The 19,241-nt window shown below is 39.5% G+C and overlaps 1 protein-coding gene across 1 annotated transcript; it reads right to left on the reverse strand.

Moving 5' to 3' along the window:
* Window positions 1-6,117: 6,117 nt before the first annotated feature.
* LOC102078423 (myelin protein P0) lies at window positions 6,118-11,384 on the reverse strand. The gene is made up of 3 exons (XM_013266294.3): window positions 11,005-11,384; window positions 7,941-8,300; window positions 6,118-7,509 (listed from the first exon to the last, which is right to left on the reverse strand). The coding sequence occupies exons 1-3, from the start codon at window positions 11,054-11,056 to the stop codon at window positions 7,331-7,333; spliced, it is 591 nt and encodes a 196-aa protein (XP_013121748.2). The 5' UTR covers window positions 11,057-11,384; the 3' UTR covers window positions 6,118-7,330.
* Window positions 11,385-19,241: the final 7,857 nt, after the last annotated feature.

A 19,241-nucleotide genomic window follows, 5' to 3' on the forward strand; every position in this document is an offset into this window, starting at 1 on the left:
CTGCATTAGACGTAGGCTGCCGGGGATTCTCATGATGCATTGAGTTTTTCCTTTCCAGTCAATTTATCACTCAACAATGTATTAATAGATCTCTCTGCTGAATCGTACTTGTTATTAACAGAGTTGGGAAGGTTACTTTTAAAATGTATTCCACTACAGATTACAGAATACATGCCCCAAAATGTATTTTGTAACGTATTCCGTTACGTTACTCAATGAGAGTAACATGTTCTGAATACTTTGGATTACTTAATATATTAGAATGCTTTTTACAATTACATGGATGTGATGTGTGATTTATTACTGTTACTGAAGGGTACTCATCATACCAATACCAACTAGATTTTTAAATCTTAATATAAAATGAGTAACAGTAGGGTGGACATTAGGTAAGGCTGCACTTTTTGCAGCGATCTCGTATAGAAAACTATTCCGTGCGTATATAAAACAGGTCTGCGGCTCCAAACCATAGTAAAGGGACCTCTGGCTAATACGGTGGGTTTCGTGTCGGGCTCTTAGCCGAAAACTAGCTTTACTTTGTTGTCTGGGTCAACTTTGCTAGCGAGAGACAGAGAGAGGCGTTGAAAGGCTGCTCCAACGGAACTTATTGTTTCGGAGGAAAACACAAACACAGTGTACAGTTGAGTCTTAATAGCTTACTTACAGCTGGGCTCGTCAGGCACTCTTCTTGGCTGCGGTGGTTATTATTATATTTACATGCTTCCAGCTCCCGTTTCTGGTCAGTGACAACTCGTACTTTTCCACTTTTTGTCTCCCTACTTCGCGCTCACAGACACATAATAGGTATGGCAGTCCATTCTCCCTGCAGCACGGACTACACCGCCCATCAGGCTACAGTCTTTGGGGCGATGCCTGTAACACTCTGCCTATTGCTTTCATATTAAATAATTTTTTGAATATTTTTTTAAAATATTTTTTCACGTCATTATGCTCGCTGCTATTGGAGGTGACATGGGCCGCCAGATTGAGACACAGAGCCTCTTAATGCATGTGGAAACAAAAAATGGAGAAGGCATAGCCTAACATATGAAGCAGGAAAATACCGCCGTGTAATCCATTTATTTCAACAAAGTAAATATATTCTGAATACCACCTTTTAAAACTGTAACTGTGACGGAATACAGTTACTCATATTTGTATTTTAAATATGTAATGGCAGTACTCAGTTACTCCCCAACACTGGTTATTAATCTCTGTCTCTCTTCCACAGCATGTCTTTATCCTGTTTTCCTTCTCTCACCCCAACTGGTCGCAGCAGATGGCCCCGCCCCTCCCTGAGCCTGGTTCTGCCGGAGGTTTCTTCCTGTTAAAAGGGAGTTTTTCCTTCCCACTGTCGCCACAGTGCTTGCTCAAAGGGGGTCATATGATTGTTGAGTTTTTCTCTGAATGTATGTATTATGTATTATTGTAGGGTCTACCTTACAATATGAAGCACCTTGATGCGACTGTTGTTGAGTTGGCGCTATATATATATATAAAATTTAATCAAATTGATCAGAGGTGAAGCTGCTTCCTGGTTGTTGATGTTTGTTTCTAAAGATGTTATTGATGAGACTTTGTAGAAAGCAGCTAGTCTGAGTTAGGGGTGGGTTTCAATAATCAATTTTCCGATTAAAATCGATTTTAGCTTTAATAATGCGATATCGATTCATTAACATCCTGAATCAATTTTTAAATATAAATGTATTTTGCCAGAAACGCCAGAATCTCAGGTTAATGCTCACAAAACAATTTCAAAAACCACCAAACAGCTAAAACAGTGAATAAGAGCAGGTAAACTGATTCCGCACAAAGACGTAAACACAGAACGTGCACGCATCCAACACATTACGCATCAGAATCAATGAGATGTCGGCTTTCTCACCCGATGACACGTACGCAGACACGCCATTTTTGGTTTTTGGTTTTTTTTCGTGCGCTAGATTCTGATGCTGCAGGTTTCATCAATCTTCATTCAAAATTGACTGAACCAGCAGTAGACAAGAAGATTCAAATTAAGCTTCACATAAACATCTCATGAATTCCCTCTTGCTTTTGCTGTTTTGTTTCCACCGCGATAAAATTACACTTCATGCACAGCTCTCTCTCTCTCAGTGTACTTCAAGAACAGTTTCCCATCTCAAATCTCTGTTTTCTGCATTATTCGCTTGCTTATTGCGCATCAGTCTACTGTTGTTTAAAGTGCTGTCTGTGGCTGTTTTTGTTTGTTTGTTTGTTTTTTGTTGTGTTTTGTTTAAAAAATGACCTCCGACAAGAAAGCCTAATTTCTGCTGGTTAATGCTTCACGATTTAAGATTCTTTATTTGTCACGTGCACAGTTATACGAATACAACACGCAGTGAAATGTGTAGGGAGGGGGGGCACAGCCCTGCAGCAGCGTTCTCCTACGGATCACTCTCTGAAGAGCTTTTTGGTCCTTACCATGGTTTTCTTCAGTTTTTGTTCTACTGCAGAATATTTTAAAGTTATCTGCTATAATAAGCCAGAGCAGGAAAATCTCCTTTTTCTTTTCTGTGTTTTATCCTCAGTTACTTAAAGGCATCTGCTGTGATGCTTACACCTCTGATCAAGTCTCACAAGTGTCAGTACTAATAAATGATCAGAATTATAATATTTCTGACTGTCTTCCCCGATTCAAATCGAATCGAAATTGTGGATCAAATGAAATTGGGGTCTTGTGAATAGCAATTGAATCACAATACCCAGCCTAGTCTGAGTGATGTGATCAGCTGACATCCACACCTGTTTCTTACCCGCAGATCAAGCTGGAGGGCACACAGAGGTTGGAGAGAAGAAGGATGGAGTCAGTAGAGGACGTCTTGGACTGATAGCTGGTGTGATAGTTTTTGGTGTGATGGCTGCTTTGGTGATCTTTATAACACTAAAAACCAGTCTGAAACAAAACTCTTTGCAGTGTTTTTACTGACTACAGACAAATCAGAGTTTCCGTAGTGTCATTCTGTACAGACATGTCTCAGTGTTCCTCTAAACTCTGCTGTAAACATGAATAAACTGGACAGAAACACAGGTTTTACTCCTTTGTTGCAAAGTGTTTTGTAAAAATAAAATCGCAATGTCTGCCTTTGTGAGTGTGTGGATGTGAACCTATCTGAGAAATTATGTTCAACCGTTACCTCTTAGTACATTAAGAGTGAGAAAAACTATCAAAATATCAACCTGACCTACAGAGACAGAGACAGAGAATGAGAATTTTCCCTTATTGTTTCTTACATACACAGGATTAAAATCTTACTACTTTTAGATTTTGTTTTAGTAAAGAGGAAGCTCACGAATGTGGTTTCAACAGAGTGAGTGAAGTGTGGCAGAGTTTCAAGTTTCAAACCACAAACTGTCACTTGATAGCACCAGCAAGATTACAGGAAGAGACCAGGCTGAGATGTTTCATCTTTCTTTAAAGTAACAAAATATCAAGATAAAAAATTTACCTTATCTGCCAGCCGGTACAAACACACTTTTTTACATCTCAGTGAGGCCAATGAAGTGACATAATGCTTTCCCTAGCCCCTTACCCTAACCGTAATCATCAGCAATGAATGCCTAACCGTAACAATAACCTAATTATAACCCTAACCCTTAAAATAAAAACGAAAATTTGTGCCCACACTAAAAAGACAAATCAGTCAGCGGTACAGGGCCTGTTGTAATCAGTGCTCTGTGGTGGTCCTTTATACTGATTTGACTTGCACTCATATTTTTAGCCATAGTAGCTGTAAAGATGGTACTCACATGACTTATGCTACTTTGACAGCTGCAGGTGGTCCTCCCCCCTTTGGACAGGAACAAAATAAACATTTTAAACTTACAACATGATTAGAAGTCATTTCATGATATTGAACAGACCAGAATATCAGACAATCTGCATGCTGAAAGTAGTTTATAAATTCTCTCCTCTGACTTCAGCTAAACACTTTTCTCAGTTAAATACTTTTCAGCGTATCAATCTGTTTGATAGTGGTCTCTTTATGTGATGTGAAGTGATGTTGGATGTTGCTGAAACATCTACAAACTGTCTGAAGGTGCACCACGAAAGGCTCCTCTTAGATACTTCACCCAATGAGTTCTTACAATGTTGTTTTCTGCAGCTCATATAAACTTTTCCATTTTTTAAGCAAAATTTTTTTTACAGAAATTACAAAACTAAACACTCATGTTTTCTCTTCATGCTAATCCACCTTGATATCTGCTGCAATATAACACGTCTGGACTTCTTGAAGTTTCTTGAAGGCGTTTCACCTTGCTTCTTTTCAAGCTCCGTAGACTATGATGATCTGGATGACTGAGAACTTTCAGACAAATATAAGAACACCAGAGCTGAGAACAGATGGAGTTACACTGTTATACTCTCCACTTTAACCATTTTATCTCATTTAGCTCATGAGCTTTGTTAAACTCACACCAGAAACTGCTTCACAGAGAAAGACATTATAATATGAAGGAGATCTGAAAGTGACACTTCTGAGTTTCTGAGTTTCACAGACTGTGGAATGTTTGAAACTTTCCAGAATATTAACAGGTTCTGCTATAATATCCAGAATGGATGCATGCAGAGTTGATTTTGCATTAGATCTCTGATTATGTCACTTAAAAACCATCCATCCATCCATCTTCTTCCGCTTTATCCAGGGCTGGGTCGTGGGGGCAGCAGCCTAAGCAGAGAAGCCCAGACCTCCCTCTCCCCAGCCACCTCCTCCAGCTTATCCGGGGGAACACCAAGGTGTTGCCAGGCAGTTTAAAACCTTCTCAGGATCTTAATCTGTGGTTGATTTCCACCTCATGTGGTTGCAAAGTACTGGGCGAGTTACAAACTTGTACGAGTCATGTCAGTTCAGTGCCACATAAAAAACAAACAGTCGCACAGTAACACAGACCTACAGTGTGTTTCAGATAAACAGCTTCCTTGATCACATCAGCAGATTCTTTTTTCCTTGTGTCACTGCTTTGTTTGCTCCAATGTGTGATCAGTAACATTATTCTGTAGTTGGATGACTAGAGATGTGGACACTGCGTCTACAGCTGGGGGAATATGTTTGTGTCACCAACACTAGTGAGAGCTGACTAAATTCTTGCATTGTTTTTTCAGTGCTTTTTTGCATAAACAGTGGGAATCTCCCGAACATCTGTGAACACCTTTAAAATGTGAGCAGAAAAAGACCTTAAAGTGAGGAGTGATGGTGGAGGTTTGGCTATGATCAAGAAGTGATCATGAGGAGAACAGTCACCGGTGATAATAGGCATACATCAGATTTATCTGAGTCAATAATTAATATTCTGGGCACTGTGTGAGCTCAGAGGGTGGGCTGTGTGCTGTTTTGTGCAGATTCAGTTGGGTTACTCTGAGAAGACACACCGGCCGAGCAGTGAAGGCACAGATCAAAAGCTGTTAAGCAGGGTTTTTTTTTGTTTAGTTTAGTTTTTTAATATATTCCTGTTGTTGCACAGTTCTTCTTTTAAATTCTCTTTTTTTCACAGCAGTGGATTTCATTTGTTGGACCAAAGTAGGAAAAAGAATGAAACAAAAGAACAAACGAAAAACAACCAGGCATGACTAACTTTAAGATAACAATCCAAAACAAAATCTAACAGATGTGAGAAGCTGAGCTACGCTCCATTTCAGTTTACACACAGAAGCAGGAAATAACAATTAATCATGAATTAAATACAAAACACACTAACAGGAGCAATTCAGTTCAATTCAACTTTATTTGTATATCATCAAATCACAACAGCCTTTGCCTCAAGGTGCTTTATAATATTTTGTAATGTAAATATCTTACAATAATACAGAGAAAACCCCAACAATCAAACAACCCCTTGGCGACAGTGGGAAGGAAAAACTCCTTTTTAACAGGAAGAAACTTCCAGCAGAACCAGGCTCAGGGAGGGGCGGGGCCATCTGCTGCGACCAGTTGGAGATGAGGTGATGAAGATGTGATAAAAGACACACTGTAGATGAGGTGATCAGTGTATCTTTCAAAGACAACGGAAATAAGTTAACAGAGAAAATAATATCTAAGAGAACCTGCTCTGTAAATGAAATCAACACATATTTTTTTTAAAAATCAGACAAACTTCTCCTCCTTCCTACTACACTTGGCACCTTCCTCCATGAAACTGAACTGGATTGTTTTGGCAGTTCCTTGAATGAGGTCCAGTGCAGTTTGGAGGAGAGGTGACAAACAAATTACTCAAATATACATTTTAAAATTAGCATTTTCATCAGACCCTTTGGACTCAGAGTTGGCAGCACAACACTGACACAAAATAAAAAAAAAACACTGGTTGGTGCTAATATAAAATAAATATCATTAAAAAAAGTTAACTAAAGTCAGAAAGAGTCATTTGATGCCAGTGTTACATTAACTTCAGTTATTATGTACAAAATAAATCATCAGCTTAATAATGTAAAGCTTTGTTCACTGTATAAAAAACACTTCACAGATGAAAGTCAGCTTACAGATTTAAAGCTTAAAATGAATCCTGCCTTTAGCACTAAACACATGGTGTAAACACAGTCAGCCCAGTCTCTTAGGAAATATGAAACAGTCACAAAACAGTGTTTGTGTTCAGTGACACAAATGTTCACTTCATTACAGCCAGCATGACTTTATAATCATGTATTCCATGAGTGTAGCACATCTTTTTGTCAAACTCTTTAGTGAGAATAAAGACTCTTTTTTTTAAAAAAAACTCTGACTTTGAGAACTGGCATTTCCATCCAACCCCAACCCAGCAGTTTCAGCCCCTCCAACGTCAGGATGTGGACTTTCTACTCTTTAAAAGGGGAAAATATTAATTTAGTGTTCAGGGACATGAACCACAATTAGAAGTTGTGACTGTTTCATAAAGTGCTGTGAGACTGTTTGGACTGTTTGAGGTAACGTGTTTGATCAATGAACACACCAGTCGTGTCAAAAAGCTTGTAACGCTCTGAGTTTAGGAAAGAGAAATGCCACATTCAGCACCATGAAATCTGTTGATCTGATTTAATTTTTTTACGCAGCATAGGAACAAACAGGAAACAATTTCTTGTTTTGGCTCTTAATTTGGTTCATAACCAGAAACCTCATTATCAGCAACTCAAAGCTCCAACATTTTTAGAGTCCATGGCAGTGGATGATGCTGTAATTATACTCTGGTTTTGTGCTTGTTTCAGCCACCTGTTGGTCAGCTTTTCAAATTCTAGAAATGTTTTATGGTAACGATATGAAGTAACATTTATTTCTGTACGTTGTCAGATAATGTCTTGACCCATGCCGAGTGAAAATAGCAAGCTTGGAATGGCAGAATTTCAAACTCGCTGCAGTTCAACAGGAGGCTGGTAGGAATCCTGTCTCTGAAGTATTAAGTTTTTCACAAAAAAGATCACAAAACCAGCAGCAGCAATAAGAACCAAAGCAGAAAGTGACAGACCAACAATGAGTCCAACAGATCCTGCCTCCTTCCTTTCACCCTCTGTGTGTGTCTGACCTGCAGGTGAGAAACAGGTGTGAGGTGTCAGCTGTCAGGTAGGTGATGAGTGAAGAACAGAACAGAATCCATTTCCTCTTCAAACTGCTGTCAGACATTATCTACTGCACTCTGATCACATCACTCAGACCAGCTGCTTTCTACAAAGTCTGGAATATTATTGGATGTATTTTAACTTCCATCCTTTTGAAAGTTTAAGTTGAGTCTGGTGTCTGGTACAAAGAAAGATTCCCAGCTTCCTTCTCACAGTGAGGCTTATTAAAGCCTGGTACTGCATCAGTATTCTGTAATATCAGATATACATGAATCAAAGATATCAGTAAATGGAAAAAGATGGATGGTTGGACCCTTAGGTCTGACTTAACCCACCAAAATCTGCTTCATCCAGAGACAAACAGGTAAAGAGGACATGCTTGAGGCTTCAGACTCACCTGTGGGAACAACCTTCAGGCTGGTTTCACTGATGATCTCAGGGATCACTCTCTTGTCGCGTCCTGAGCCACTCTGATATGAGATGTGGCACTCATATGTCCCAGTGTCATTAACGGTGGTGTTGTGCAGAATGATGGACATATTTCCACCTTTCAATTGTGGATCTCCCAGCTCCACTCGACCTTGGAACGAGGGATGCTGGAAAGTGTTGTAAGGACGATCTTCCCGGTAGAAGAAGACATAATAAACTGAATTCATGCCCCTCTTGTTCCACGCTAACACTGTGATAGTCCCTTCAGTGAGACCCTGGCAGTCAAGAGTTGCATCAGCTCCAGCCTCCACTTGAACCTCATCTTGGCCTGAAGGAAGGAGGAAAACACAATTCAGAGGAAGCATGAAGAATGTTAGTATTGCGTGAGGCCCTAGTTAGTTAAGTTATTTATTCACCAGGATATAGTTATGTATATTACTTTGTTAGAGTTATCCGATACTATGTCTTGCACTATCCTACTGTATATTACTGTACACTATTCTTATTGTATATATTGTATATCTTATTTCTTATTCATCTGTTCCTATGTCTCTCCTGCTGCTTTGAGCATGTACATGACAAAAGAATGTCCCTCGGGATAAATAAAGTTGTTCTTATTCTTTAAAAAATACTTGTATGCCACTAACAATCCAGTTTCTTTGGACATTAACGATTTGGTGTGATCAAGTATCAAAACCTGTGGACATGCAAACATAACCGGAGCTGTGTCTTAGAATACAAATATCTTTATCGAACACAAGAAATACATTTATTTATCTATGTTTATTGCAATAAAGGAAATAACACAACACATAAATGCACGTATCTTTGATTTTTGGATCAACTAATTTGGCCATTAAATGGCTGTAAACAGATAGCTACACAACATTACATGAATTTAGCATTAGAATCACACACACACTGTAATGCATGTGTGTGTTCATTTTGTAGCAGTTGTTTGACTTGGAGCAAATAGTTTATTAAGTTATTATTGAACTTTATTCTCAAAAAAAGTATTTTGAGTTTAATCTCAGAATGAATATATATATATATATATATATATATTTCTTAATGTGGTCCTGGTACTCCACAGTACAGTTTGCAGTGATTTCATTTGTTGCCTTTGCTCTCTCGCTGCCTGCCTACATCACATTCAGCAAAATTGTACAATTGGACCCTGATGAAAAAGAGGTCTTCAATGGCCAGTTCAATGGCAGACAGAAATGTGAATGGGGCACATGGTGACAGTGGAGGAGGGAAATGGGTGAGGGTTGGGTGGAGTGGTGTGGATAACTGTTTTTTGTCATGTAATTGGATTGCACTTTGTCAGGTCTGTACCCTAACACCTGACCAACTTGGGTGTCCCACCTGAAGGCTAAACTTCTGGTGTTCTAGCTTTTAGGGTCACTGAGGCATGCAAACCCCCTGACCATGTTAAAAACAAAACAACAAAAAATTAAATAAAATATTGCTCATCAGATTCCAACAACTAAAAACATGACATTTGCCGTCATTGGAAGGCCTATATCAAATATATTCAGGCCCAACAATAACACTTCTTATATTAACGAAACACTTTCACATGGGTTCTTTATAATTTTGATTCCAGCTTGAAGGCGGTGGCAAGATGCGGCAAAACCCGCTGTGCATCCACTATAGACACAACAGTCCGTGCTGAGCATTACTTCTCCACAAAGTTTCAAAACAAAGTCCCGCAATTAAAGGAAAACTTTAAAAAAATGTTTCTAACAAATACAATGAAGAACATTAAAATAATTCACTGTCAGGTACAGTCGCTATGATTTTGACGACAGAGATTAGCTGCAGAATTTTGCTCTGACTGCTTATCGAGAAACCTGACACCGCGTCATTTGCATAACAGTGAATGGCTGCATAGCTGGGGGAGGGTGAGTAGGGGTTCTATGCCTAGTGGTGTGTGAGCGAACGAGACGTGAAACCTGTCACCTCATTTGTGCCTTTCCAGTGAATTTTTCACCTACTGTAGTAAACCCTGTTTGGGGGGTAATCTGTTACTTTCTTTCTCGAATTCTAAAAGTTGACTTAACTTAACTTAAGGAGGCAGGACATTTGTCTAAGGGGCCAACGCCTCTTGCCCCAGCATATAGCCAGGCCCTATGGGCTCAAATTGTGGTCATAAATATTTTGTACCTGTAAATGAAATACGTATTTATAAAAACTGAACTGTTTATGATGGTTGGTGTTGATACCTTGTAGAGCTGTAGCATTCAGTTCCCCAGTTGGCACTTTGAATATTAAGGGTAAACCAAACCCAGGTTCATACATTAATTCCATAATTTGTTGGGAGGTTGGGATATGTTCAAAAGCTAGATTTCTCCATTCTGTCACACACACACACACACACACACACACACACACACACACAGCTACATAAATAGTTCTAAGTGCATTCATGTGCTGAATTAAAAAAATTACATGTTAAGATTTTGTCAGTACGCTTATTTCATTGTGTTACATTTCACCCCAGGATATGTTGCAACTAATGGGGTTAATTGTAACAGTTTACTCTTTGTGTTACCATGCAATGAGTAATTGTGCTGCAGAGAAAATAGCTGTACTATAGCAGAGACATGTAAATACTTTGCATTGCATTTTGAATCCACTACCTTAGAAGAGCTCCAAGCTACAGACAAAAATGTCAAGAATGTTACGACTATCCCCGGTCCCCCCTACTTGTGTTTATTAAACACTGGTTGCTAGGGCAACAAGTTAGCGCGTGACATTTGATTATGCAAGTTGTGTTTCCGCTTTGTGTTCAATAAAGAGACAGGAGAAAACGATTTTCATAAACTCTTTCTCACATCACGGAGAAGTTTAATGACAACTTAAAACGGTCACTGTCCTCAGCGATCGCGTGTGTGCGTGTTTCAGAAAACATATAAGCCTCGGTTAAACGTCGAGAAACGCCGACACGTGACGGTTTTTAACATGTTTACTGGTGACTTTTACATATTTATTTTTGGTTCGTGTAAAGTGTGCTCTTTCTCACTCACCTGTCTGTGCAGGAATTACGGTTAAAAGTAGCACAACTCCCAGAGACTCCATCTGCGACCACAGAGTAGAGAGTTATACCCGGTTCACGTGAGGGCGGCGTTTAAAACAAACAAAACCCGTTACTGGGCCGCTCTGACGCACATGAGCCCCGCACCCTTTTAATGACGCTATTTATAGAGTCACTTATGAGCTCGTGTTTTAGAAAAGTCCCTTGTCTCAAACAAGGAAAAAAAGACAATCTTTACTTTTTAGTCCAAAGGTTGAGAGGTTGCTCAGCAGAAAGAAGAAACTGAACTTTATTTCGAGCCCGAGCAGCTGGATGTCAAATTCTGATGTTTGACTCGCAGTTTGTAACATTAAGCTGCCGTCGTCCTGAGAGCCTGTTTACAAGAGCAGTGTCAGTGACAAACGAAAGAGGGAGGGGTACGCGTTTGTCATGAGACCTGAATACCAGCTTGACTACACCTTCAGTTTGTGTGTAGTGGTTAGAGGGAGGATAAAGACGATTAATGGAACCTGTTTATAAGCAGCTGTAAAAACTCCATGTTTACCAAAGCATCCAGTCATGAATGGAAATGCACCATCTAAGGCAAAAATATATGGAATGAGCCCATTTGTAAGAGCCATATAAAATGTATATTGCATATTTTATGTTGTGGGGACGCCATCAACTGAGTGCTGTCGAAACTGAAACTGTTTATTATTATTATTATTATTATTGTTGTTGTTGTTGTTGTTGTTATTATTATTAACCATTATGTTTTTCATGTTAAACAAAACAGAAAAGAAAACATTTCTCTGAAAATGATCAGGCAAAGGCCTGGATTGAAAATGAGAGAAAAACAGACCATACTGAAAGAAAAAAGAATTACATAGCTCTTGAAAACCTGGAGGTTTGGATACTTTCATTTTCTGATGACAAAACTCGCTAAAGCAGAGAGAAGGTGTCGGGGGAGCAGCAAGAATGCCACCTGTAGCTCACTTCCTCTCAGTTTCTCAGCAAAACCACAGGAAGAAGCTGCTTTTTACTCCCAGTGTTTAAGAAAACTCTCAATCATTTGGGTTCTTTTGTTTTTAACCTTTAACGTATTCTCTAATCAAAATAGTTGCTTAGAGTTTTGCCTCAGATCTCAAAGTCTTCTGTTTGTCGCGTCAAACAGAAAACCCTTCTTTTTTTCAAGGCAACATGTCATCCTGTGACAGAGGAAGAGGAGGAAGGTTTGCTTTTGAGTGACTGTAAACTGTGGTGGTCTGATTTCCCCAAGAGGCTCGATGGAGAAAACACCTCTGCTAACGCTGCTCTGTAAGTACATCGCAATGATTATGTAGCTGTAAAAAAGCTCTCTGATGTGTCTCCATCACAAACACACATTTTCGTGCAGAAACAGAGGAGTTTTATATAGATTAGGCAGCACAGAGGAGGCCAAAGGAAAAAGGTTAAAGAGGAAATCTGAAAAAATCATAAATAAACTCAGTGCAGATGCACGATTTATAGGTTAATGTGCAGATGTGTGGCATGAAACACTGTTGCATAAGAGTGATGAAAATAAACATTTAGACTCTTTAGGAAAAGTAATAGATTGAAAATATACTTACAGTAGTTAAATGCAGTATTCATTATGCAGAACCACATCAATGATGTTAATGAGTCACACTTAATGACGTGTTAATGTGTATATCACTTTAATGTTGCAGCTGGAGATGATTTGAATGATTTAAATACAGTTTTATCAATATTACAGTTATGTGAAAAACTAAGTACACCCCATCATTCATTAGCTACTGAAGGTGGCTCTCCAAACCCTCTTTACTTTAGAGCTAATCATTTTCTGCATGACCTCATCAGTCTCTAACATCATTATGGAGGAATATCGGCCCATCTTCTTTACAGTGTCTTTTCACTTCTTTGACTTCTTCGAGTTTTGTAGGCATTCATTCATTTCACTCAGTGACTGCAAGGTGAGTTGGTATGAGGTGCAGACATAGCAAATCTCCAAAAGTTGAATCTGTTCATCTGGACGTAGCGTTTTGTGGGAGAAACGTTTCGTCACTCATCCAAGTGACTTCTTCAGTCTCAGCTGACTGCAGGTTTCCCCAAACCTTATAAACAGTACATTTGCATAATGACTGAAACTAGAACCACTGAAGGAACAATGGGCTGGGAGGTCAGTTCCTTCATCATGCAAATTCTCATGACCATTGATCAACAACCACTGATCTGTGCTGTCAACCACTGTGCTGTCATGATCTTTAATATCTAACATGCTAACTGAGGCCTGTAGAGTCTGACATGTAGCTCTTGGGTTTGTTGCAGTTTCTCTGAGCGCTGCAGGGTCTGACGTTGGTGTAAATTTGCTGGGACGTTCACTCCTGGGAAGATCATGATACTGTGTTAAACACCTGAATGCTCCGGCCCAACAAACTGCCAAAACATCAGTTTGTCTGTCAAATGCATTTGATTAGCAGCACCTGGCTGCTACCTTTGCTGTGTCCACACTGGAAATGATTCACATTCACAACATGGTATTCATAGATTGCAGAAGGTTCAAAGTTTCAAATCAATGCTACAGAATACAAAGGGAATATTTGCATCCAAAATAAATAATGGAGTAAAGCATTAATTAAACCCACCTGACAATGTTGTGGACAGCAAAGTTTTCTTTGTTGTCTTACATAAATGTAAACTAACCTGAAGATTTCTCATTTCTCTTTAGTTCTGATGCCACTGCTGAATCACACAACAAACCAAGGTCAGTAATTTGGCAGTAAGAGCTTCACTTAAATAACACTGATTTAGTTTTATGCCTGAGTAGTATTTGTCAAAGACTATTAGATTTTCATTCATTTTCAAAATGCTGCCTTCTTTAACCAGTTGCTGCTAAACTACTAACAAGAGACACATAAGTAATTACTCATCACCCAAATTTTGCTTATCTTCACTGGCCTCCAGTGGATTTCAGAATTCATTTTAATTATATACAAATATGAAAATGATCAGACCTGGTACAGACAATATTCCAGCAGTTGGTCTCAATCATGTGATCAGAGCCTTTTAATTGCATCACAACCTTAGTTTAAATCCAGAACAGACTGAACATTTATCTTTTAAAGAAATGCTGGAAAATGTTTTAGTTTTTTTTGGATTTTCTTGAAGATTTACCCCTAATGCTTGGCTCTGATTCACAAAATTGCTTGAAAAAATTAATGAATTGTCATAATCCTGGGTCTCTGACCCAGCATTTTCTGTTTACATTTCGAGTTTTTAAGTTATTCCTTTAATTATGTTGAGTAATTGGATTATCTTTTGGTTGCCTTTAGTTTAGTATTAGTTATGTTTCACTTAGGTCTTCTGTGTTAGTTTGCCACGTTTCTTGTCTTCTTGTCCATGTTTTGAAGTTGTATTGCCATGTCTGGGTCTCATGTTTCCTGTTTGATTTTGACGGTCTGTGTCCTATGTCAGTGTAGTTGGCTTTGCTTCCTTTGTCTTGTTATGTCCGATTAGTGTCAGCTGTTTCCCCATGTGATTCCACTTCCACTAATCAGCCTTGTATGTATTTACTCTGTGTGTTTCTGTTCATTTGTTGTCAGGTCATCGGTTGTTCTCGTCATGTTTCCGTGTCTCCAGGGTTTTCCACGTTCAAGGTTTTGGCCTTTGTCTTTTGTGTTTAGCTTTTATTTTCTTCGATGTGTGTGTTTGCTTTGTTGTTTTATACCCTTTTTTTCAGCCTAATTAAATGGCTCACCTTTTGTTATATTCAAGTTTTCTTCCATGTTCTTTGTCTGCAATTTTGGGTTCACTCCTGAAATTTATACAATCAACTTTGCAGCCTGTGACATGAATTAAAGAACTTGTGTTTAAATATACTGTGTGGTGCGTTGTGTATGTTGCTTTTTAACATTTGCTTTTTATGACACTTTGAAACAAAGTTATCACTAAAATAATTAAATTTACATAATATTTTCTCCTCACAGCTCGTCTGACTGTGAGTCCCAGCAGCTCTCAGTTCTTTCAAGGAGACTTTGTGTCTCTGAGCTGTGAGGAGGACGACAGCTCTGCTGGATGGACTCTGAGGAGAAACACAAGCAAAGAAATTAGTGCTGAATGTGGAATTGAGTGGGGAAAATCAGCTGGTTCTTCCTGTATCATCAACCACATTGTCCAACTGGACAGTGGAGTTTACTGGTGTGAGTCCAGAGAGGGTCCCATCAGTAACATGGTTAACCTGACAGTCACTGGTAAGCTGAGTGTGTGGAGTTAGTGTTGATGAAGCTGTGTGTAAATGGATGAAATGCTGTAGTTTGTCTCTGTGTTGAGGTGGATCAGTGATCCTGCAGAGTCCTGTCCTCCCTGTGATGGAGGGAGATGACGTCACTCTGCTCTGTGAAACAAAGACCACTCCCTCCAACCTCCCAGCTGCTTTCTATAAAGATGGCTCCCTCATCAGGAAGCAGCCTACAGGTCACATGACCATCCAGCATGTTTCCAGGTCTGATGAAGGCCTCTACAAGTGTGACATCAGCGGTCATGGAGAGTCTCCATCCAGCTGGATCACTGTCACAGGTGAGGAGCTTCACTCTGATTTCACCTTTTGTTTCATCCACATATTCACCTGAACATGTGAGATTCTCTATGCAGGTAAACCTACAACCACCACCTCTGTAACTCCACCCCCTGCCTCTGCACTGCCTCCTGACTCCACCTCCTTCCATCCTATGATCAAACTGGTCTGTCACCTGGTGGTGTTCACTCCATACTTCATCTCCACTTTCCTCCTGGTGTCTTTATATCGACGCAGAGCCAAAGGTAACACCACCAAAATGGATTGTTTATCAATTTTGATTGCTTTTGCCTTGTTAAAATCTGTCTGATCACCACATGTGACAGGAAATGACCTTCTCATCTCCAAGGTAACAACACCATCAGCCAGTGCAGAGCAGAGACTGGCTGAGGACTCTGATGACATTGTGGTGGTGACCACTGAGCACCAGTTCTGAGCTGCACAGAGTTCCTGCTCCCTCAGTGGTTATCTCATCACATTGTGTGAAGTCATAAACTCTGCTTTGTTACTGTGAACCTGTGAAGTTTGCTTTGTTCTTTCAGCTCACAGTGTGTCACCAGTTACCGTAACATGCATGTTTTTAGACCATGAGAGGAAACCCACAAAGGCACAACTCTGCTGCCCTCTGTGCACATTTTTCAACAGACATCAAACTCATCACAGCCTGCAGACTTTCAGGTGCAGTGGAAACTTCTAGTGTGGCTTTACTTCAGCCATCTGTGGTGTGGTTGCTCTCAGCTTTGTCTGCAGCACCACCCAGGACTGTGAACTCTACTTAAAAATTGTAATATTTTATTCAGATTTATCTGGACTTCCCATCTTTCCCTCCCCTCTTAAAGAAGGCAGCACAGACACAAAAACTTTTCTCTTTTTGCCTCTCTAAGCTGTAATTCTGAGTCTGTTTTGTGGTTTTGTGTCGCACAGGCTTACTGTTTGTCTTTTTGCCCTCATGCATCCAAATCTGAGAAAAAGCAGTTTTAGTAATTGAGGTTTTGGATCATCTAAGTTCTCACTCTCTTGGATAAGTTGTTATTTATTTCATAAGAGCATTTATTTGATGATTGAGCAGCTGTACATGTTCTGGCTTCTTCTCACTTGTAAAACAGGTCATATACCGCAGACACTGTGTTGTTTTTGTCACTGACTTTACAAGGACAAATATTTTTCTAAGTTAATGCATTTTTGATATTCAGAAGTGTTTTTATATCATGAAGAGAATTATAGATACTTCTGTCTGTGTCTTGTTAAATAATAAAATGATTGTGACTGAAACTTTGGATCTGACATTAACTGAATCTGATCATTGAAAGTTCTGAAAGTTGACTCGCTGACCTTTGAACTCAGGGCTTTGTGGAGTGCAAACGGTTTCACAAGAACTGCATTCGTTGAAAAAGGTTCATGTTACTGTCAGAACCTGATCACAGACAAAGACTGATTGGTGTGTGATGTGAATGAGTGACTCTGCAAAGCACTTTGCATGACAGCACAACACCAGCAGGTGGCAGCACAGGAGGTTCAGCCTAGTCAGTAACGCTTGAAGGCTTTCACTCTGACCTCTGACCTTTAAGCCTCTCAAGGCAAGCGTTGCAGATTTGCAACAGTTAAAACACTAACAACCTGATTACCCCACATACATATTTTATGAGTTGTTTTTACTCAGAAGTACCACTGCAGGACTTGGTTGTGCATTAGCAACTAAAACTTAATTTGAGCCTGAGAGGGTTAATTAGAGAAAACTCTAAATATGACCTGAAAAAGATCAAACACAGAGTCACAGCTCTATAAATATCAAAGAAAAGAAACGATGAGTGAACATTAAAAGGGCTGAAAATGATCTTCTGTATCTACTCATTATATAAATACTGATAACAAACCACAAAATAACAACATTCAGACCATTTAAGGCTTAATGTATATCAGCGTACAATCTGTGAACACAGTCTGTTTAGTTCAGCCTCTCTAAAGAGGAAGTACTTTGTTTTCTGTGCTCACTGTGAAATCACATCTTCGCTGTTTAAAAGTCAACACATAACCTCTATGTATCAGGCACAAACTGTTTTTAAAAATATGCCCCAAAGCGCACACACTCCCAGTTTCCGAGAACAGAGGAGGGTGGGTATGGGATGTTTATACTTTATTTCTGTTTCTGCAAGATAACTACTGGAAACAGTAGGCCAAGTCAAATGCAGGATGAAGTAAAGGATAAATGTCTTTAATAATCACTTCCACAGGAAATGTTTTTTTTACACTATTGCATAGCACTAATGAAAAGAATTTACTTTAAGTGAGGGGATGTGTTCGAGGAGGAAACTGTTAGAGTAAACACTTTGTAACAATGAAAAGGAAATCTGTGCTGCACAGTAATTCTGAGCTCTGGATCACAGAAAATATGAAATTAGCAGGAACAAACTGGTTCCTGTAGGAATGCTTACATTTCAACATTAGTTTCTCTAAATAAAAATAAAGTGTTGACCATAGTACCCAGTAGCATGACTTTGTAGGTGAAGTATTTCAGGAGGTGGTATCTTTCATGTGCACCATTGCCGGGCATGTGTCACCATGGAAACAGAGCCTGAAGAAGTGGCAGCCTCAGTATTTTAACCCAAACATGATCTTTATTAGTGTGTTTAAACTCTGAACCTTAAGTGTAAAAATCTGTGACAAACTTGTGTCTGTGGTGTGAACTGAAATGATTTGCTCCACTGTGAGCCTCTCCAAGCTCCAAATGTGAACTTTTTATCACTTTAAATGTGGAAAATATTAATCTTGTGTTCAGGGACAGGATTAGAGGTTGTGACTGTTTCATGAAGTGCTGTGAGACTGTGTCGGACTACTTCAGGGACTCAGGGATTCATGTTCCTGTGCAAGAGTTCACCCTTCAGGAAACATGAGTCAGTAGTGAATGACTCCATTTCCTCTTCAAACCCCAGTCTCTGTTGAGTGTGAGGGTCGGCTGGCTGATCATTCAGCGTGATGTTTCCATCTGACACGTTTCAAACACGCTGCAGTTCAACAACAAACCGATATAAACTCCGACTGTGTTGTCCATAGATTAAAAAAAAACAGCGGCAGCAGCAGAAAGTAAAGTAACATTTTATTCATACAGCACCTTTCTAGACAAAAGATCACAAAGTGCTTCACACAGAGAATAACAAGGTGTAAAACAAAAACAGAAACAGACGAAAAGTTCCCTAAATGTAATTCTAAAAAGATAAGTTTTAGTTGTTTTTAAACGAGGCTGCTGAGTCCACAGATCTTACACTCAGTGGGAGAGAGTTCCACAGTCTGGGAGCCACAGTGGCTAAAGCTTTGTCTCCCATAGTTCTCAGCCTTGTATGCTGTATAACAAGTAGCCCTGATCACATGACCAGCTGGGGACATATGGCTGTAGAAGTTCAGTGATGCTTGTATCACTGGTGCTTGTCCACGAAGAGCTCTAGAGGTCAGAACCAGGATCTTAAAATGGGGAGCCACTGCAGCTGTATTAGCAACGGTGTCACATGTGAGTACTTCGAGGATTCGTACAGAAGCCTTGCTGCAGCATTTTGAACAACCTGCAGACGTTCCAGGGAGTTTTGTTGTTGTTTTTTTTGCTTAGACGTGTAAACAGTGAATTAGTTCAAATGTGATGAAAGGGGAAAATATTAATTTAGTGTTCAGGGACATGAATCATGATT

This window comes from Oreochromis niloticus, linkage group LG3, assembly GCF_001858045.2.
Source record: "Oreochromis niloticus isolate F11D_XX linkage group LG3, O_niloticus_UMD_NMBU, whole genome shotgun sequence".
In the NCBI taxonomy this organism is placed as follows: domain Eukaryota; kingdom Metazoa; phylum Chordata; class Actinopteri; order Cichliformes; family Cichlidae; genus Oreochromis; species Oreochromis niloticus.